This window comes from Coturnix japonica, chromosome 3, assembly GCF_001577835.2.
Source record: "Coturnix japonica isolate 7356 chromosome 3, Coturnix japonica 2.1, whole genome shotgun sequence".
Lineage (NCBI taxonomy): Eukaryota > Metazoa > Chordata > Aves > Galliformes > Phasianidae > Coturnix > Coturnix japonica.
Window position 1 is genome coordinate 34,256,300 of NC_029518.1, and position 21,727 is coordinate 34,278,026.

Genomic DNA, 21,727 nt, shown 5'->3' on the forward strand with positions numbered 1-21,727 from the left:
AGCAGGTTCCCTACACCAGGTCACGCAGGTAGGTGTCCAAGCGGGACTTGAATATTAATGTTAACTCAACAATCATCTGACATATGCTGTTCAGTTACAGCAGATCCGTGACCCCAGCATTTGGACAGATAGTGGAAGGAGAGGAAAGAACCCAAACTGATACAAAGTGGTTTAAACTTCTCGTGAACATAGCTTCTGTTTCACCCCTCTGTAAACTTAGCAGTTCTAGTCATGAAGGTCAATATCCTGTAAGTTACCTGGATGTGAAATTTCCATAGTTTTTTTCTAGGCTTGCTTGCTAGCTAGAACGCTGCTCTTTTCTATAGGCTTGAAGTTCATGTCTTTTAGAAGGTGTTAAAAGACTGAATGAAATAGGTAATGTTCTTGGAAGGTAATGTAGAAAGCTGAATTCTGACATGAATGCTAATTTCTAGTTCAGAAGATGGAGAGCAAGTATTAGACGCAGAAGAAGAAAGCCTTATAAGTATTTTTATGGGTACTCCAACTTAAGCCTTATTTCCCTCTTTTCCCCACTTAAAAGTTCTTACTCAGTGTTTGGAAAAGTTATCAATAATAATAATGGCTCCAGGCTTCCTTTTTTCCCTCCAATCTAGAGGATGAGTTGGTATATCATATTCTGAATTTATAAATGTATTTTTGTATTTATAAATAGAAAATTCTTATCCCGTAAAGGCGACAGTCTTCAGGGAACTAACATTTATGTTAAAGCATTCTGCCAATAGGTACTTTTGCCAGTGAACTGAAGAATGTGCTATCCTTATTCCTAATCAAGGCAGTCAGAAACAATAACCCGAGGAGGAATTATATCACTTTCCTTTTGATAAGGGAATAGAAGTCATACTTTTGATTCTCAGTATATGAAGAAAAGGCCCATATACTTGTGGGTAGATTAATGGAGGCTCAGTGGCAGGAATTACGCCAGCTGGAAATGATAGGAGTAAGGTATGTGACACCTTCTGCTTATTACTATATACTTGATATGAAAATTTCAGTGATAAATTTCATATCTTCCCTTTGAAGAACTGAAGTTTTTACTGAGCTTTTGTCTGGGATCCATCCCCTTTTCCCTCTTACTCACCCTCCTCACATTATTATTCATTATTTACACTGGTCCTTCTAGGAGCAAGGAAGAGGAATTTGGCTTGAGCAAAATTCAGATCCAAATATATTTGCTAGAAGTCTTCAGCTGGTGATAAATAATGTAATAAGGAAGAATTTTGTTGATTTTTCATATTCTCTGATCTGAAAAAAGAAAAAAGCAAGTTTCAGTATGTGGCAGGGTGACCTGATCCACTGCGGTGATTTTTTTTTTTCCTTTAGATTTCCAGCCATTTTCACAGTAGGAGACTGGTACCACCGAATTTCTTATTTATATATTTAAAATAGTCCAATTTCTGTTTTCCTAAAGATATACATAGAATATGGTCCTCTGAGTTCACAAAGAGTGCTTTAAATTAAGTTATAATGGTAAAAGATAGACCTTGCAATATCTTGCATGTGTGTCAGTGGAAGAACATTAGCTTAATCTTTCTGTTAATGCTGTGACATGTAGGTTACTACTACTTAAGTTTTTTTTTTTAATGAGAAATAATGAAGGCTTGAGATATTTTAGATATCAATAGTTGTTATACCAGTATTTCAGAATTCAGGGGTTTCTGATAGAATAGGTGTTTTCACTTTGGAATTTCTTTTGCTGCGCCGCTCATTGAGAAATAGATGATGTAGCATTAAACCAGTGTTAGCTCAAATACAATATCTGAACTTAGGGGAAAAAATTAGGTACTTCATCTTTTTGCTTCCATACATTCAAAAGCAGTTCTGAAGACATGGCAATAACTTTATACATTTCTACTTTAATTTCACTGGAAGGTCGTCATGCTAAGCCTGGATTGAGGAAAATAGCAAAGTACTTCAGCGTAAGTAGGAATGCATTGTAAGTTTAAAATGTAGAGTACGGTGTGTACTGATATGTTGCAGCCTAGAACAGAGACAAAAATGGAGAAAGTCATTCCACTTCAATTCATTTCCATTTTGTGTCTGCAGACTCATTCTGAGGTGGTGTTGCAGAACTTTTTCAATGCACATGCAATTACCTGCAGGATGTGACTTGGGGGTAGCTGTGTGATGTTTCTGTCTTGTCAAGTGTTCATGCTTATCTTCCTGTGATGTTGGACACGTTAGGAGACATTTAAGTTTAGATTTGTTCCTTTACTTACAGATTACTAATAGTATGCCTTTTACATTCCTAAATATCGAGTAGTACAGAGGATGTTGTTGCCTGGTGACGGACGGTGTTATATACATGGGCTGGAAGGTAAAAATAATCTATTCTTGATCCATTTTGAAACAGATTTTCCAGCTGGAGTTGGTGTTTTAACTGTGTTCCCTGGAATAATGTAACGTCAGGTTCTGTGAAGTATTAGTATGGATTACTGAATGTCTGGTTTTGGTAATTTATTCTTTTTTTGTTGATAGCCCTTTGGCTGCTGAACTGATATTCTTATTTCAGTTTACTTGGCCTCATGGTAGTCAGAATATATGGACATACTTCACTGTATTCACCTCTTAATTATTTAATACACTGACTTTTCTTGGGGAATACTGATTATATACTTGCATACATACACTTACTGGCATAGGGTGATTCAGATTTGTAGGGGTAAGTAAACTGAACTGGTTTAGTTACATTCTACCTAGAGAGAAAAAAAAATATCTTCTGATGAGAACATAATAATAGTGTATCAATAGACGTGAAATGTGTGTATCCCCACATGACACACTGTTTTTTCCCATTGGCATTGTACATGGCATTAGTAGCATCTAGGTATCAACTTCGGTGATGGTGGGTTGGGCTTAGATGATAGGAAGGTTGGTTTGGGATAGGGAATAAATGTTATGTACATATCAATGTGTACAAATATATATATTTGTTTGGTATTGCTGAGTTCAGTTCAGTAAAGTAGGTACACATACAACACTTTGCATTAAAATATAAGATAATTCTACTCTTTTTTGCCTGGAATACCCTGCTGCACAACAGCTCTTAACTGAATATTTGAAATGGTGTAATAAAATCTTAATTATGGTCTGACAATAAACTTCAAGAATAGCATCTATGGTGTGGAATAAAAGTAGATCACGATACTTGAGATGGTCTGATCAAGTTGCTCTAGATGTGTGTACTGTATTTACTTAGTTGGAGTTCTACAGAAGCAAACAGGCTTCTGTTATCATGATAGAAACATCAAAAATGGAGAAAGCAGTGAGCCATAAGACTCAGCTCCACACATCTCCAGATAATGTTCCAGAGATTTGCTGTGTTACTGCTGTAATTGCATAATTCTTATGATGCTTGCTCAAAATTCAAGTTGCAAATAAACAAAAAATACACTTCAGTAGCTGAATGCTGTCCATAAACACCCTGTGTTCACAAGAAAACTTTGTCTCAAAGGAACTGCAACCTCTTTTCTTGTCTGGCAGTTTCTCTTCATGCAGCTTTCTCAACCGCTGAAGGAGCATTCCAGCCAAGCTCACAAATGAGAACATCAGCTGCTTGGAAAACAATTATTAAAATAGCTACTAATAATTTAATTGACGTACACTGCTGACATCATAATGTACTGACTTGAGGGATGTGTGTGTATCGGTGCTGTGAGAATTCTGCATTCTCCCGGGCAGCAGGGGGAGGCCTTCTGGGAGGCCTTCTGTTGAACTTCTGAGGCCGGGGAGGTTTGGGTGGGTAGTAACAATAAAAGTGCTGAGATACAGTGTATTTGGGTAGAGTTTTTTTTTCCCCTCTGTCACTTCAGTAATCTTAAGTGTTACTGTTTGAAAAGAGGCTAAAAAGGAAAATGAAGGTTTTAGTATAAGAGGCTTAAAGACTTTTAATAAATAACTGGGCTTTGCAGAATAGCTTCAGTGTGTCTGAAAGTGGTGCATATAATATTATACTGTCTATGCAAGTTCAAAAATATTACTGTTTACTCCTTAGTACGTTGAAGAGTTTTGTGGAATCACAGCAAGGATCTTTCCTTAAATAGCTGCTCTCTGGAAATGGCTGGCATTAGTCATGGGCTAAGCCAGCTGAAGATGGTTTGGAAACAGGTGCAGCAATGGGTAGCCAAAGAAACTGAAGCATTCTGGGTAGCTAAATTAGATAAAAGGTATGAAACCTGTGCTTTAGGTCCTTCAACATGTTGACTTTTAGAAGGTAATAGAGCTTAATACTAGCTGTATGAACTGTTCATTCAGTGCTAAGGTGGAATTCTCATTTTCTGTGCAGCATGCTGATGTCTAAAATATGTTAAAGCTATTCAAAAGTATGCGCTACTTGATGATTTTCTTTTTAGACTTGCCTTCAAGTGGTTAATTATTTTTCTTTTTTTAGTATCTATGTTACTTTTAATGTACATATTCTTATTTCTCTACAGGTATTTTACTGATGTAGAATTCTTGGATGGGTTTTCAAATAGTAGAAGTTAGTAAAACAGGAAAGGCTTGCATCCTTGATTTGGATATTGCTGTGTTGGTTATATTTAGCTTCTTTTTGAAACCTCAAATCTCCTTTCACAAGCCTGGAGTTTGAATATTGAGCTCTTTACATTTAGATGGAGAACTTCCTCTGTCTGGAAGACAAATACTGTTGTGGAGAGATATAAAAAGAGAAACAAGCAACTTTTGTTTTGCTGATAATATCCTTGTTACCAGTAAAGCAAGTCTGCTTTGTCAGTACTGTTTTCAGAAAGTGTATTGAGATGTGTGAAGAGTTTATACATGTGCTTATTCTTATTAGATTCCTGCAAGTTGTGAGTTGTGTTCCTACAAGTTTGGAAACAGTAAATAACTCTAAGGTTTCCTATGAGGGAGAAGGGCCAAAAAATAAAAACTACAGACTTAGTATTTCAGTTATATTTTCTTTTTACCCCTGTAAAGTTGTGCTGAGTTACGTATGTTTAATGAAGGAAGGCATGGATCTTGTTTCTATTGGTACAGGTGAAGCAGGTTATGCAGACGACTTGTGTGGATGTCTACTTCCAGAAGCCTTGTCACAGAGCTTGGTAGCTGGATTTGAAATTATGGCTGGCTCTTCTATGTTCTGAATTTCCCTGTCAATGTGTGCTAATTTCCTTTGTGAGGGTGACAACACTTGAGACACCAGCAGTACTGATATTGGCCAGAGCTGTGGCCTCTGAAATGTTTAAGTCAGTATTTGTGTTCATTGAACTCCAGTATCATTCATGAGGTGAAATATGCGTGAGATGAATTCAGCTTATTTGGAACGTTTTTTTGAGATTTGAAGGCAGCTTAATTCACTCTGAAACGGATGTGGATACAGAAATAGTTTCTAATCCCCATATAAGCGGTGTATTTAAAGGGTTGTAGGAAGTGTTAGTGCTGTGTGTAAGTCACTGTGGGTAGCTCTTGTTTCATCATAGAGGTCACACAACTGACCAATGGTAGAAGTAAGCATTATTGAGGTCTGGGGAGAAATGTTTTTCTCTTGGCTGTTTAAATTGACTGTGTTGAGATCTGTGCTCAAAGAACATGCCAGATAAGAAGCAGATCATTGGGGTGTAATCCCGATGAAGTGAAACACTGATAACCCAATTAAGGAGCACAGCATCTTTGTAGGAAACTGGACTGAGGGAGGCATGAAAAAAGTTGTATTTTGAGATGGTCTTGATTCTTTCCTTAGACTCACATGGAAGCAAAGTTTGAAATTTGATTCATTTGGATAAGTTAATCTGTAGGAGATTATTCTTTTTTTCTCATAGCATGGGTTGTAATTTTCACAATTTTTAAGAGGTTGTTGTTAAGTACTTAACAAACTTCTGTGCTGTCCCAGCTAAGCTACTTCCAGTGTCCAGCTTACTTAACACATATATATATTCTGCCAAGTTGCAGGTATGTCAACGGTGGCCCAAGAGATGCTGGTTTTCAAAAGGCATTAGTGGACTTAAGAGGAAATAAAATTATTTCTTTATTCTTCCAGGCTCTGGCAGTTGGTTATGTGGTTATACAGCTACGCTCTTAACTCATCTACTCTCTACTCTTCTTGACTGGGAGCCTGCCCAACTGTTGTTAAGTAGCAGCAGGCTGAACTGGGTTTGAATCTGTGTCAGTGCTACTTGGGCACTTTAGAATAGAGCACATATGTGTAGTCATGCTCGTATTTCACTTGTCTTCAGCTTTGCTTGTACCCAGTTGCAAAAGCTGTCTTCTGAATGTCTTAAAGCAGTGGTTTCCAACCAGTTGTCTGCAGGTGCTTGGTGTTCTGATGAAGTTCTGTACTAGTAATCTGTGAAGTTGAAGATATAGCTAGGTCTGTTTGTTATTTAGGAGCCTATAGCTCTTAAAACTTGAAAGTGAAGTTGAGCGCTGTATGTTGAAGATATTTTGAACTTTGTCTAATGCAATTGTCCTTTTGTAGCTGGAATTACTTACGTTTATTTCTGCCCATTCTATGTATGAGGTGGTAGGTACCTTACATTTCTTTCCCCCTCATTTTTGCTGGGAGAAGCAGCTGAGGAATTATTCAGCTGTTTTGAAAGATGTAATATCTTCCCTTCTAGATACAGATACTTCTCTGTTTTGTAGCAGGGCTTACAGGCAGTTCTAGGGTGTACTCCAGAAATCATAAAAAGATGGGTATCGTCCCTTAATGTAAGTACCCAGCTTAAGGTACTGCTGCTGTTTTCTATGTGTGTAGTTAATGTGTACCAGTTGTATCCTAGCTAATGTGATTTTAAATGAAATACTCATTTCTTAGAAAAATAATCCTCTTCATGGGAAGCTTGGAGATAATTTTATTATTTTTTTAATGTAAAAGGAGAAAAATCATAGGAAAGAATGGTCTGCAGAAGTCACTAAGATATAAATCAAGAATGTAAATCACCAAATACCTGGAATCAGTAATTAAAATACTGAAGGAAGACTCTTATGTAGCTTATGTAACGTTGTGAGCTCTTGTGTTTTGTGGAGGTCTTTCTACTGTAAAAGCATTTGTGAAATTGAAAGTCTTATGATAATGTGCTGGACCTAGGACAGAAATAGTGAGGCTGCACTTGTTTGGACAGCAGGAATATGCCATAGGCATGCAGTTGTCTAACAGTGTGAATGTTTTCCCCCTGGCTGGAAGGAGGCAAGAAGACTCAATTTTGTTGCTTGCTTCATCTCTAAAGTCCTGCCTCTGACACAACTGAGGATTCTATGTGCTAACAGGATATAAAAAGAAATGTCTTTTGGGGAAACAGGCTGCTGAAGCCTTCACTTTGAGTTGAGGAAGAAGGATTGCTGTCTGAGCTCACAAACCATACCATACAGATATGCCTATAATGAATAGTGCTTTTAATATCCACATGCCAAAGCTTACACTGCAAAAGTAATAGTGGTCAAGGTGGTATCTATTTATATACCTCCCCACATGTGGGTATATGTTTTAATATATAGAATATCAGCCATTAACTGTATTTCTTTTAAAGGTTCTTGCTTGCTAATTTGCCTTTGAATTTTATTTCAGGTTTTTTCAGTTGCGTTAGTGGCTTAAAAATGCCCATCTGCAGCAAAGGGAATTCTAGGAAAGCCAAATAGAAGGGCTAAGTATTTTAAAGCCAAAATATTGCACTCTCAGCGTAGTAGTTGTTTTATCCAAATGAGATGTACTTCGTTAGCTCTTGAGTAACTTTTTCCTCTGGAGACTGAAGTGTAGCAGGTTATTGACTAGAATACAAGGCCAGTGCAGATCAGAAGTGAAGATCTGCCAAAATGTTCTGAAAAAGGATTCAGTTACACTGAAACTTAAGGAAAAGCCCAGGGATTAGTTTGTGTTTAGTTGAATTCAAAGATCTTCCAAAACCCAAAACAAATGAAAAATACTTGAGTTTGGCTGGTTTGCGAACTAAAATCTTAAGTTATTGCTGGCACTGAGCTCGAAAGGGAGTCTGTTGGTCTGTGTGTGCTAGATTGACTGAAGTGAATGAGGAAATTTGAGGACGGTTCTATAGAGCTAATGAGAAGAAAGTGAAGCAGGGACTGCTGTGAGTGTTCTCAAGTGCATCTTCAGGCCCTGTGGCATCTGTTTGATGGGTCTTACTGAATCGGAGCCATGTACTTGATCTGAGATGTAAATCACCTGTTTAGAGGAAAAAGAAGAGGAAAGCGAAAATCAAGTTTGTGGTAAGAATAACTTCTTCCTGTAGGTAAGATATCTTTGTGCTGTGTGCTTTTGATCTAATATTAGTCTGAAATGGGAACTTAGATATATCTCCACTGAACCCTGCAGAAGAAACCAGGTGCAGGAAGTGTAACTGACTCAATGACTTGTAGTGTAGTCTCCCTTTAGTTGGTTGGTTGCTTTATTTATTTACTGTAGTAGCAGTGTTGGCCACGGTCTCTGTGCTTGTGTGGGAGGAGGTCTGGGAGCCATATTCCTGGAGCTGTGGTATGTTTCTGTGTGCACATGCTGTGTCACTGGGTGTTAAGGGGTTGCCCAGGGTAAAAACATACAGAACTCAGGACATACTTGAAAGAATGTTTTCTCATAGTTTTGATTTCTTTGACTGTTAATGGAAGTAATCTGAAACCAAAGCTTTCTGGATCCAGTGCACTTGTGTGTCTGTCATTCCTGTTGAAACTCAGTGGAATGGAGCTCTGTCCTTCCCTGTGCCAGGCAGTGACTTGTCCTGATGCTTACCCAGACTCTGGAGAGTTTTATTGCTCTTCTGTAGAGCACGACTCCTGGATTGCCTTCTAAAGATTGTCTCAATGCTGATCATCACCTTGGTAGTTCTGTAGTGCGCTCATTAAACTTGATACATCCGAAATGTCAGTTGAGACAGTGTTATTTTTGACAGGACTGGTTCTATTTGTTAACGGATAAAGTTGAGTTACTATTTAGTGAGAAATCCTGAAACTTCTGAAGTTCCTTTTGAAATCAATTCTTGGTTTATTCTGGGCTCATTATTTTACAAAACAAGGTAATAAAATGGATGTATTTGCTTCTGTAATACAACAATAACAGTGCTTTGCCACTTCCCTGCTAAAACAACAGCAGAATCAACAACTCAGTCTGTTCCCCCAGCCCGCTCAGTTGAATCAATATTTCTCATCTGAAAAAAGAAGTTTCCCTGGAAAAGCTAATGCCTGCTTTGTTTGCAAATAGTGAGCAATGGATATAAAACTTAACGTAAACTGTTATTTTGAATGCTGTCCAAGTAGATTAGACTTTGAATACAAACTTACATTTGACCTTGTGTGTACTTTAGCACTGAAGCGCTTTCAACTGAAAGCCACTTGTGGAGTTTAGTGGCGATGTTGGTCTGGAAACTGGTTGTTGGATGCCCAGATCTCTAACTTGCACTGGAAGATGCAACTGGAAAATTCACTGTAGTCTTTGATTAAAGGAGCTGATGCAGAAGGGAGGATGGAAAACGAATGGCCTCATCCGCATGCCTGTGAGTTTGGGAGCATCAAGGCCTTCCCCTTTTTACACTCCCAAGGTGTTAATGCAACTCTCAGATGAGACATGAAGCAGCAGGCCTTCACTAAGGGTTTGTGTGAGCTTGTAATCCTCCACCCCCTCAGGTTTTCTACCTGAACAGGGAACAAACTACAATTGGCAGCAGGTAACACCTGTCAGAAACTCTGGCTTAAAAACATTTTGTTTTTCAATTGTTACATCTTCTATTTTTTGTTTTTACTTCTCCTCAACTAGGTTAGAAATTGTAGAGTCCATCACAGCGTACCTGGCTTTAAGAATAAAGGACTGAATTGGCTTAACTCTTTTAACCTATCTGCTTTTCTGATATTGTGTTATGACCAGAAGTATGTCCTGATGTTACCAGGAGCAGAGAAGAAAAGGAATGCAACTTGCTTTCACAACAATTCTGCTGCATCAGATTTCTAAAATAAAGAAGCCCTACACTGTTGTGCCAGTTAGGTCTTGAAACTTACACTTTCAGAAGTTTCCCATTGCTTCTCTAATGTTTAGACCTGTTGTATTGCTTCACTATTTGTTGTTTTACTTTGTCAGCTCATACATGTCTACATGAGACAAATGAATATTTAGCTACTTACATAGGTAGTTGCATATTTGGGTTGCAAGTGTACCAAAAGCTCCCTATGTTAGTCATTTTTTTGCTTTAAAATCACAGATTACATTTTCTTTAATAACGCCTATTTTTCTTCTCTCATGAGTTTAACTAAAGGGCCTATTCTATGCTTTTAAAAGGTAAGGCATTATGACTGTTACAATTTCAGAAACCTAATAAGAATCTGTACTAAGTACAAGGTATGTTGTTTATTTATTATTTTTTTTGTAAGTACTAAGAAAAATGCATTCTGAAATTCTAACCCATGATAATGGGATGCCTTTGAGACTAAGCAACCACAGCTGTATTAGCCCCAAGATTGCGGGATTTCAGAGCAGTGAATATGGGGACCAGGCAGCCGGCTTTGGCCTAGATAATTTGTTGAGAGGAAGTGGGGGACTGGCTGCAACAGTTTGGTTGTTGAAAGTGAAGAAGCGAACAGATTGTTGCTCAGCAGAGTTGTGTACAGTGTATTTTTAAAATTAGTATTATGATAATTAAGCGGAGCTCTAAACAGACAAAACTGTGTGTGTGCTTCCTGTCTGTCTGAGACATCACACAAGTGCCTGGGGGTGGCAGGATGAGTTTTGACACACATCAGCACATATCAGAAGTGGTAAAGCTGGCATTTCTTCTGCTGCAGAAGGATGGAATGGATTTTCCTGATAGTTTTGATTGGCCTTTTAGTACAAAATGTAAATTATACAATCTTTAAAAGCGCTGCTAACTCTTCAGAGGCTCCTCCTGTTCAGTAGCTGCCTTTACTGCGATATTTTGGTTATCAGAGTGTTTTGATGAGTCAGAATTTGAGTGTCAATAACCACAGTGTCTGTTTGAATTACTACTTTGAGCTTTACTTGCTCGGTCCTTGAACATGTATTTCTACTAAGTCTGTTGATTTAAAGCCTTGAAGATGTGGAATATTTTTTTCATCCCTTGTGATCCCTTCAAGTACCTAGTTGCAAAAAAATATTAGCTTCCTTTTGTAAACCCAAAAGCTTTGTTCATCCTGGAGTCATGGGATTTTGTAACCTCTTAGATGGCAAAATGAAGGAACCTTCCAGCATTGCTTCTTTGCTGTGTGATGAGAGAGGAGAGGCACTATAGGCTGAACCATGTGGGGCTGCAGCTGGCTGAACTGTGGGTGTTTGTGGTGCTCTGAAGAAGCTGGGGCACTGCAGAAGTCTCTTCTGCCCTATGAACATGCACTAGGTGCTTGGCTGCTGGGCAGAAAGAGGGCTGCGCAGGTACATGGATCCATTAGGCAGACATCTGTTAGGTGTATAGCACAAAACCTGTCTGCAAGTATGTGGAGCTTCTGTGGACACTTCACTGCCTTTGGGGTGGTGATGCCCATGTTCTGCTGTAACCTCAGTCCAGTGGAGCCACAAACTAGGTGCTGTATTCAATGAGGCGAAGTCCCTGGGGTGGAGGGTTCAGAACTTCGTGCTGGCTACCTTTTAATCTAAGTCTTGGTGTCTGAGATTGAAGACAGCCAACAGGCTGAGCTGGGGAGCCATCAACAGCCAGCACACTTGCTAGAGTTTCATGGCATGGTATGTGCCACATTAGCAGTTTGCTGCTATTGCAACTGGAATGTGCTGCATCCTATTTCCTCCTCCTCTCGGGGGCAGTTCTGGGGAATAAAGTAGCCAAAAATAAATGGAATGTGAGGCAATACCATAAGCTTGCCAAAATGGCGAATCTCTCTCTACAAAGTAAAAAACCACTTGTAAAGGGTGAAAGGGTCTGTTAGCTTATTTTGCTAGCAGTTAGGTTGTGTCTGATTTTGGGCACTGAACTTCAGGAAAGATGTGAGATAATTTGAACAGATTCCAGAGGAAAGCAATTAGTGATATGAAGTGCCTAAGAAATAAGGGCTGTAATTAAAATGTTCACAGTAACTTGCTGTTTTGTTTTGAGAGATGGGATTACTCTAAGGAATGGCATCTTTTGAAATGTGGAAGCTGCAGAGAAAGTAAAAGCACACTGCTCTCTGTATGCAGTATCGATAAGACAAATAACAGCAGCCAAGGAAATTTAGATGAGATGGTACAGAAAACTGTATAATCACTGGAATATATTGCCTACAGAGAGTATGGTGTATTCACCCTTGAGTTTAAGAATAGATTTGACAGGCATCTGTTATGAATAATACAGTTAAAATTATCCTGCCTTGAGGAATGGCCTTTATAACCTTTTATGTGTAATTAAGTTTGTTTGGTGTTGCCAAGGATCTCATCCATCTGAACTTAGTCTTCAATAAATTGGTTAGATTAAGTTATTTTGGTCTCACTGTAGATATTTTCTAAACTGATTTTCATAGTTTCTCCTTGAATGACCTGTCCCTGACCAGAAAGTTTACATGAAACGATTGGGCAGCAGCTGATGCAGCGTGATAGGCAGGAGATACAGATTTTCACTCTAAAATTCCTGGTGTTGCTGTATACACAACTGCACGCGAGCAGCTACTGGAAGCACGGTAGTATAAAAAGGCCATCTGCTATGAACACGGCTTGTCAGAGTAACCAAAGTGTGCTGGCTGTCTACACATTCTTAGTTTGTGAATGTTAGGCTTTGATGGGTGGATCTATAATTTGCCAGATAACCTGTCTTTAGGATTGCTTTCTAATCAGTAAGAAAGAATTGCTGAATCTTCACTTGTTCATATTAGGACCTTTTTTGTGTTAGCTGACAGTTGCATGTAGCTTTGACACCGCTTCTGGTGCTTGTTTGTCATTCTCAGAGTTAGCAATAATGGCAACACCACAATAAAAATGCAATGTGAATCTTCAGCTGAGTAAGTCAACAATGTGTTATTCTGTGACTGTTGTTTTTCTTTAAATGTGATATGTAAAAAACCCAAACTGTGTACTGATTTACAGATCAGCATCAGCCATGATTTGTACCAGCTGTATTTTCATGTGGACTATACAGTGTAGCATCTTAAAGCAGATTTCATAATATAATTTTATCAAAACATCCTTAAACAGTATAAAACTAAGGAAATGGTGGCTGTAGTTAGTGCATTCACTTGGATCGGTGCTCTAGAAATCTCCTTCTGCTGGTGTTTTTTGCATTAGCAGTGTATGCTGTCCCTTCAACTTTGTCTTTCTGTTCTAAGTTATGAATAAAAGTAATTCCCCACACTTTTTCTTCCCAGTGATTTGGACAGAAGAGTTGCTGTAAGTGTGTAAATAAGCCGAGGCGAGAAGTTTTCTTTTGCTTGAAGAAAAGGAAGTTGTGGTTTATGGTCGTCTTAAGGCTCCATTTTTCAGTTTGTTATGAATTTGTTCCTGAAGGTTTAGACTACAGAAAATATTTTAGAAGTAGATGATAATAAACAGAAGCTTAATATAGTACAGTTACAATGGAATGCTTCTTCCTCCAACCTCCCCAACACACACAACATGAGGATCTGATTTTTTTATTCCTATTTACCATTCTTATTTCTGATATCAGTTTCAATGTTCCTGTTTTTAACTGAAAACATTGTCATCTTTTTTTTTTTCCATAACCAAGTGTCTGTGTTTTCATCTTATTTTGAACGGGTGTGCTGTGCAATACAATCAGCTCCTTTCACACTTAGAGATTTTACCGTTCTTTATGGTTTTGCACTGAATTTTTAAGGACTACTTATGAAAAATAAAATAATTATGTTATCTTTGACTGGAAATAGGTTGGCAAAGAAGTAACTTTATTGTTTGCTTTGAAAGCTGGACATTTCAGCTTTCATGTAGTCCTATACTAGTCCCTTCATTATTTTGCTCTGAGTCTGCACTGTTTCTTTTGAAACCATCAGGTCTTTGCTCCAGTCAATTTGGAACATGAACGCATCATTAGCTTCTCTTCTTTACAATCCTTTGAAACATACTTAGTTTTCCACACTGAGCAGCATTTCCAGATAGATTTATGGCATGCTTTTAAAAGTGAGGCAAGTTGTCCAGACCTGGTAAATTTAAACAGTGCTGTGAAGCTTTATCTGAAGCTTTTGAATCTTAGTTTAAAAATGCTTCTCTCAGGAGAGATCCAACTTAATATTCAGATACAAGGCAGATAACAAGGACAACCTTATTAGATTATTTTAACAAATGTATCATGGATACATACATATTTACTTAAATGCGTTCAGATATCTAGCAACTTATCATAGTTTTAAGACCCCACTCCATAATCAAAGAGACCAAAGCGATGGAATTACTAGTTTGATAGAAATCCAGCTTTACACGAATAAGCAACAATAATAAAAACCCATTTTGCATTTGAAACAGATACATTGGGTAGAAAGGGAGTATTGCCTGTTGTTACTGGATTGAACCTCTTGTTGTGGGTCACTAGGTCCTTCATGATCATAGAACCTGTAAATCTTTGCCAGATGGCCCATTTTTAGTTGGAGAGGAATATCAGCTTTTGTGCCTTTTGAAGCCTTTCAGAACTCGGAATAAGCCAGCCATGGAGCTAATGTAGCTGGAGAATTGCAAATAAAGCAAATATCCCCTTTACACCTGTAAAGAACTCTAAAAACTGTCAGAAGTTGGTTTATGACTTCAGACATCTGGCCGCTAGCTTCTGTTAGTTTCCAACTTCAATAAAAGCATGAAAAAAACCTTATGCCACAATTATGGTATGTTTGCAACTGGTGAGGTATTACGTGAAGCTTCCTGACCATTTTCCAATGGAAACTGGAACTGATTTTCGCTACAAAAAGCCTCCTTTCCTCCCCTTGGATTTGCAGGTGTTCAGTTTGATCAGGATGTTCCCAGTTTAATTTGGATTAGCGAGCTGAACATTGAGAGCACTGAACAATGCTTCTTCATAAACTTCTTAATTAGTAGCTTTGGCCTTTCTGTGATCCGTACAATGGCATCAAAGCAATGGAGCCTGGTTCTGATTGGCAGTCAGAGGTAAATTTGCTTGAAATTATGCTTTCGTGGAATAGTCTTTCCATATGAGAAACCATCAGTGTATGCCTTTCTGTGCTGCACTTTGTGAATGTACAGAAAAATTAATCTTGCTTCCTGTTGCAGTGCCCTCATTTCTGGGAGGCAGAGGATGGGTTATTTGGCTTAAGAATTAAGCACTGCTCCTAAATAATAGGTTATTCCTGTGTGTCTGCTCTTGCCGTGAAGTTGTGTATCCTCCTAAACCACAACAGGTTGAGCTGTAAGTGAGAAGTTACATCCGTAATTGCACTGAGTAATTTTGTTTATTAAGAGACTGATTCTGCAGTGTGTGGGCAGAGCTCTGCTACCGGGTGGAACTTCAGGCAGTCTGCAAACGTTGAAGTTAATAATCTTAGTAATAATCTTTATTGAAGTTAAGTATCTTAGCAATTGGGGTGAAAGTGTTTTAATGGTTTCTTTGTAGATCTCTCTCCCTCTCCGGTTTTCATTAAAGTAGTTCTTTAGAGCTTGTCTAGGAGATGTTGGATTTACCCTGTTCCTCCCCTAAATCGGTGCTCTTTTAACATCTGAATGTTTTCAAGCCATTATTGTCCACAGATGTTCAGAACCTCCCTTGAATGGCTTTAGGGTGGGTGTTAATGCTGCACTACAGCATGGGAGCTGAAGTTCTGAACCAGGTGCAGCTTGTGCTGTCCATGAGAAGACAGGCAGAAGGGCCTGGCTAAATGTTCCCTGCAGTGGTGGTATATGGCTGCTTGGCTGTCTTTAAAGCCAATCTGTGGGACTGAGGAAGATTCTAATTGGAACAGTAAAAGCTGCGAGGGTTCTGCTTGCAGACTGGGTGCTTCCATCTCACTACTGTCTTGACTCAAGAGTTCTCCGAGCTGTGGACGTACCCTGAGCTTTGAATGGTTAATGGGAGGTAGCAGTCTCGGCTTTGCAAACCTTGTTCATGTGAGAGACAAAGGGAAGGTACAGGCTCAGTTTGTTCTTTGCATGAGGATCTGAAAGCAGTCCTGCAGGCTTTCCTACTAAGCATGTCTGCCGTGTTTCTAGATTGAATGAATACTTAATCTTATTTTCATGTGGTTTACTTGGAACATCCTGTGTGTGGTGCAGAGGAATACAGATTAGGAGACGGAGTAATGTATTCACACGCTGCATTAGAAGCACTTAGGGCCAGAGGACAATGTAAAGCAGCTTCAGCGGCTGCGGCGCGGCACGACGGGCTTCACAAAGGAGTTGAATATAGCAGCACAGCTGAAAGGGGAGGCGTGCGGATCATTTCATCCCACGTAGCTGGAAAATGGCTAGAAAAACATGGAAAGCCGACCTCTTTAGCAGCCTTCAAAGGTACGTAAAAACATGATACTGCCATCTACAATTCTAATTTTCAACTGTTCATCGTGAAACGTTCCGGAGGCAGCGCTGATGGTGCGGTGTGGTGCGGGCAGCTGCATCCCCCCTCCGGGTACTGCGTGCACAGACCGCGCGGCCCGTCGCCGTGCCCCGGGGCCCTGCAGGCGCGGCCGGCCCCGCCTGCGGCTTTGCCAGGCAATCTCCTTACGGGGCCGAATTTAGTCTCGCGGCAATCCCCGCATAATCTGCCGCGGCCCGGGCGCTGGCTCGGCCGAGCGGAAACTTCTGGCAGCTCGGCGGCGCGGCTCCTCCTCTCGGCGCCGCGCTGAGGGCCGCCGGGCCCGCCCGCCTCCGCCGTACCGCGCCGCACCTGCGGGCTCGGAGCGGGGCAGGGCGCCCCCTTAGTGGCTGGCGGCGGGACCCTGCGCTGCTGGGCGTGGAAGTGAGCGCGCCTATGCTTCATCCTGCCCCAGCTCAATGGCGTTCCGAGATGATGTAGAGACGTGCGAACGCGGAGGGAGGGAGGGAGCATGCCTTGGAGGGGGAGGGGGGGTTAATTCTTGGGTTTCCCTCTTAGCAAAATGTTATTGATGGTTTCTATCGTAAGCTGCTGAGAAGGCAGTTCTTATCTATAGCTTACAAAACGCAGGAGTTGATGCTGGATGTAGAAGGAAACTCAGGTGAGACTGCTTGACAACAAAATGAAGGTAGAGACTGCATGTCAGGTTGAATATTATAAAGAATCTCTTCCCAGAAAGAGTGATGAGGTGGTGGAGTCACCACCCCTGTAGGTGTTCAAGGGAAGGGTAGGTGTAGGACTTGGGGATATGGTCTAGTGGACAGTACTGGTCATAGATGGATGGTTGGACTAGAAGATCTTAGCAGTCTTTTCCAACCTTTTTCATTCAGTAATTCTATCCCAAAGGTCCTGGACCGGTACTGTAGTGAGACCAGCAATTGTCTCAAAATGAAGGCTTTGGTACTTCTAAGAAGCTTAGAACTTTGTGCTTTACAGCTCCCAGTGCTGTCTCCCCCTTCCCCTCAGAGGTGGTTGCAGTGCTTGCAGAGAGAATCTCAGTGTGCTCCAAGATGAGTGAGCCGTGTTCTCAGATTTCAGCTGCATTTTAACATAATGAAAAAGCAAAGAAAGAATAAAAGCAAATCATGCCAAAGCACGTCAAAATTAAATGGGCAAAGATGCATTCAGTGTGAGTGTAAGGATATCTATTAAGTGACGTAAGCACAAGGAGAAGGAATAACAGAAAAGTAAAAATAACTGTATACTTATTTTTAATCTCTGTCTAATTTTGGTGGAATTGACTAAAACCTGTTTGAGAACAGGTGACTCATTTAGAGATGGTGAAAATAACAACGCTGCCATCAGGAATTACATGAAATGAATGCCAGACTTTGATTGCTGCTGTTTGCATTCCTTGTTTGCGTTCTCTGATGCATCCCATCTCTCTAGTTGTTTTAGCCTACAAACTTACACTTGTAAATACCTATGAATCCCACGGAAGGGGCTAACTGTTTTTAAAAGTAACTTTGGGAGTTTTAGGCCAGGGATTTAAATGAACTTCAGTGATAGAAATAGAGATAATTTCTTCCAGATGTTCATTCTTCAAATGAATATTCTTTTTAGAGAAGCGTTTCAAAATAAGCCAGAGTAATAACAAATTAATCAATACTGTTATTGAATAATCTCATTATAAAAGGAATTTGAAATCCTATTTTAAAGTATGCTGATGGCTGTGGAGTTGTTTCTTCTTCTATTACAAGCTTCCTAACCAAGGCCAGAGCTTCAGATTGTCTCGCTTCTGCCTTTTAATTAAGGTTCAGGAGTGACTGTCTTGTTTCTGCTTTTTTAATTAAGTTTCAGTAGTAGTGAAGAATAACCATTCCTTATTTTCTATAACCTGAACCTAATGTTAGATCCATCCTTGGGATCATTTGACTGTCTGTATAGGGAAGCGTAGACAGGTACTGACACAGTGCTTACAGGTAGGAGGACAGGTAGGAGGACAGGTAGGAGGACTCAAGCGAAGTGTATCCATGCAGACCCAGATTAGATCTGTCTATTTAAAAATAATACTTTGTGCTTCCTTCTGACCCTTGGGAGATCAACCAACATGAAGCGCTTAGCAACACTGTAGTGTTGAGGAGTTTCTATGCTTAAAAGTGAAGGAGAACAGGAGAAAGCTCCCTTCCTAGGGCATTCTTTACTTAGCAAGAGAACCTGTGGCTATTTTCCCCATTCAGATTTATGTTATGGGGAACACACACTTGATCTACTGTGAGCACTCAGCAAAGTTAAGTTTATTGCTGTCCAAGTTCCTCTTTCAGCATTTTTCCAAGCAAAGTTACAGCAAAGCATTGCAGCCTGCCTCGAAGGGCAGGTACATTAGCACTTTTACAGAAGCAAGAAAGGAATGAATTTCAGAATCCTTACGCTGCTTAATCTCAGTAGAATTTTATTGTTGCTAAATTTGTAGTAGGAATGGATAGATGTTTATAGTTATAGTACTGTGGTGCAGAGGTTGAGGGAGATTCATTAGAGCAGTTAGGTTTCTGATTATCTTTGCAAGCAGAGATTGAGAAGTTTGCTGCTGTTCTGTCTGGAACATACTCTGCTACCTGAAAATGAGCGTTAGACTTGAAAGAACAGTCAAGGTAAAAGATAATTAATGTGTAGTTAGCACTGCAACATCTTGTGACTCTCAGTTTTAAGTTTTGTTTCCCAGTATTCTGCAGATACCTTGGATGTGCCAGAGTTGCTTCTTGTAAGTTGTGTCCCTTGAAATGCACAAATATAATGTGGGCTTAGATCTCTTTTCCCTGTTGTTATTTGGGGCTGCATGGAGGCAAGTAGCTCACTGCTGTTGCTGGTCTCCCCTGCCTTCTTTCTTCTAACTTAGTTTCTACATAATGATTGAGAGGTAGTTCATGGATCCAGAACCTCATTTTTCCAGATGAAAGGTGAGGTTGTAGGAGAGGATATGGCCCTCCTTTGAAGGAGCAGAGCCTCTGCATGTTGTTCAGACCCTTATCCTTCCCCTACTCCCCAAAACATTTGCTTCCCTCCTATCTTGCTTTCTGTTTGGGTGTTCCCTATTCCTCCTATTACTTGTTAGAGGGCCTCTTCTTTCGTCTGGGCCCTCGCCCTTTGCTGTGTGTTCATCCTATCTTTGTTCTCCTGCACTACTCTGCCTCCCGGGACACTCTTGTCAAGTATCATTCGATATGATTTACTTCATTCAAAAGTAAAAGAGGCCAAGTCTTTTCAGAGATTTTTCTACTTAATTCAGGTTTGTTTTTTCATTAGTATTTATGGGAAATAAAACTAACACCAGTGTGTTTGTGAGCTGTATCAAATTTTGAGACAATTATGGGAGAAGTTGAAGCACTCAGTTGGCATTGAATTTGGTCATCTACTTACTGCATCCTCAGGTGGTGCAGAGGTTGGAGCTTATGTGGTGACATATTGCAGACAACTGTGGTATCAGATGATCACATTTATGGTAGCCATTGCATGAGCATTGTTTCTAGTGCTATGATATATTTATACTGTCAGGTTTTAGGGCTGTATTATAAATATTCTGTCCACAAAAGCTAGTGAAACAATGATAGCTCTATTGTCAGCGGCCAGCAATTAAAAACCAGTTCTTTTTTTTCTGTTTCAGGCCATCGATGAGCCTCCCTATCTTACAGTGGGCACTGATGTGAGTGCAAAGTATAGAGGAGCCTTCTGTGAAGCCAAGATCAAGACAGCAAAAAGACTTGTCAAAGTCAAGGTATTTGATTTTCCTGTAAACGTGTTTATTTTGGGGGGAAGGGCTAAAGGGGAAGTAATCTGTGTTCAAAATGCTTCTTCCCTTGGAGTTTGGCAATGCAGTTATTACAATAACAATAAGCTTGTTGTTGTTGGGGGTAGGAGGGGTTCTTCCTACACTCTTCCCCACACAGCTGAATACATCTTGTTTCTTTCACTGCTTTGTCATCCGTCTGCCTCCACTATCTGTGGCCTTCAGTGCCATAGGCTGACCTGAAGTAACTTATTGCAATGGCAAGTAAGTGTATGTGTGGGATAATGTCATGAAGAACAGTGTTTGGGCTTATCTTTGTTACGTAGTAAGTCTTGGTGTAGAAAGGCCTTATATTTCTGCTGCAAGTGTTGCCCTAAAAGCTTCTAATGTGGGAGCAGGTGACCTTAATCTTACATGGAAATATAATTGGACAAGGATCAAGAGCACTTACGTAGAAGAAAATATATTTATAGTAACAGTATTTTTCTTACCTACTTGGAAAAGAAGTGAAAAATGTACTGTGGGTGGAAGTAATCCCATACAGAAGTGTTTCCATCATAAACTGCTGTGCAATGCTTGGTTGATTTTGCTTATGGCAAGTATAGGGGACAGAACAGACTGTTTCTAAAAGCCCTGATGGGGAGGATATCGTCACATATGATGATTAATGTTAACTGTAATGAGAAGATGCTGGTCTTAAATCTGACATCTTTAAAAAGTCGTAACTATTAAAGGCATCAGCTGGTTTATGTTTTACAGCACCATTAAGCTTAAGCTATTAAGTACTGGTATTTAGGCTGTAAGGCATCAGTATTTAAGGACAGGAATTGTGTTGTGCCTACATCAGTGAAGTATTAACTACTACCAGCTCAGGAGGATTTTTAGCCCACCTTCTTAAATGTTCACTTGCACTTTAGTGTTGTCCGTTGAGAAACATTTTTGTATGACTTTACTTGTAGCCTGGTCACTGCATTGTTGTTAGAAAGAGGTTGAAATGGAACAGCTGTGCAGGAGAAAAAGTCTTCACTGTTACTGTGTAACACAGAGCAGTTAAGCCCTGGTACTGTTACTCCTTTGTAGGGTGTTTCTTGATAATGTGTTTTGTTTGTGAGTTCAGTAGCAGTATCTCTTCACACTGATTTTCTCCATCAGGTATGGATTGCCCCTGAATTTAGCAGTGATCCCTTGATTTTTCTGTTTCTGGCACTTGCAGTTTTCCTCCAGTGTTGGCTCTAAACAGAATTTTTATTATGAAGTGGTGTCATTTGTCTGGAATTTTGGTAGTTTACCTGCTGCGTTTATTTTCCAGTTACCTAACAGACTTTCTTTTGGCACCAAGACATTTTATGCCCTATTCTCCTTTGCATTAGGAGTTCTCCTACTTGCCAGCAAAGCCTGTATTTATCTGTATTCATGACAGAGATTTTAGTTGGAAGCTTTCATTTAGGTTTTGTAACTAGTTGCTCTGGGAAAGGAGAGTGGCAACATCTTTTTTTTCAGTGTAGATTTGCATCATCTTCAGGCAAGTAAAATACACTTAATTGCTTCTCCT

General features: G+C 39.8%; 1 protein-coding gene across 6 annotated transcripts in view; it reads left to right on the top strand.

The window, feature by feature from the left end:
• Positions 1–21,727, top strand: part of ARID4B (AT-rich interaction domain 4B) — a 79,530-nt gene that overhangs the window by 7,000 nt on the left and 50,803 nt on the right. For 3 of the 6 annotated variants that reach the window (XM_015857838.1, XM_032443319.1, XM_032443318.1), the window contains exons 1-2: positions 18,998–19,042; positions 20,053–20,163. In XM_015857838.1, the coding sequence (XP_015713324.1) occupies positions 19,013–19,042; positions 20,053–20,163 (141 nt within the window). In that variant the 5' untranslated portion in view covers positions 18,998–19,012. Of the gene's footprint in view, positions 1–18,997; positions 19,043–20,052; positions 20,164–21,727 lie in introns of those variants that run through there. The other 3 variants (XM_032443315.1, XM_032443316.1, XM_032443317.1) reach the window with 1 other exon arrangement.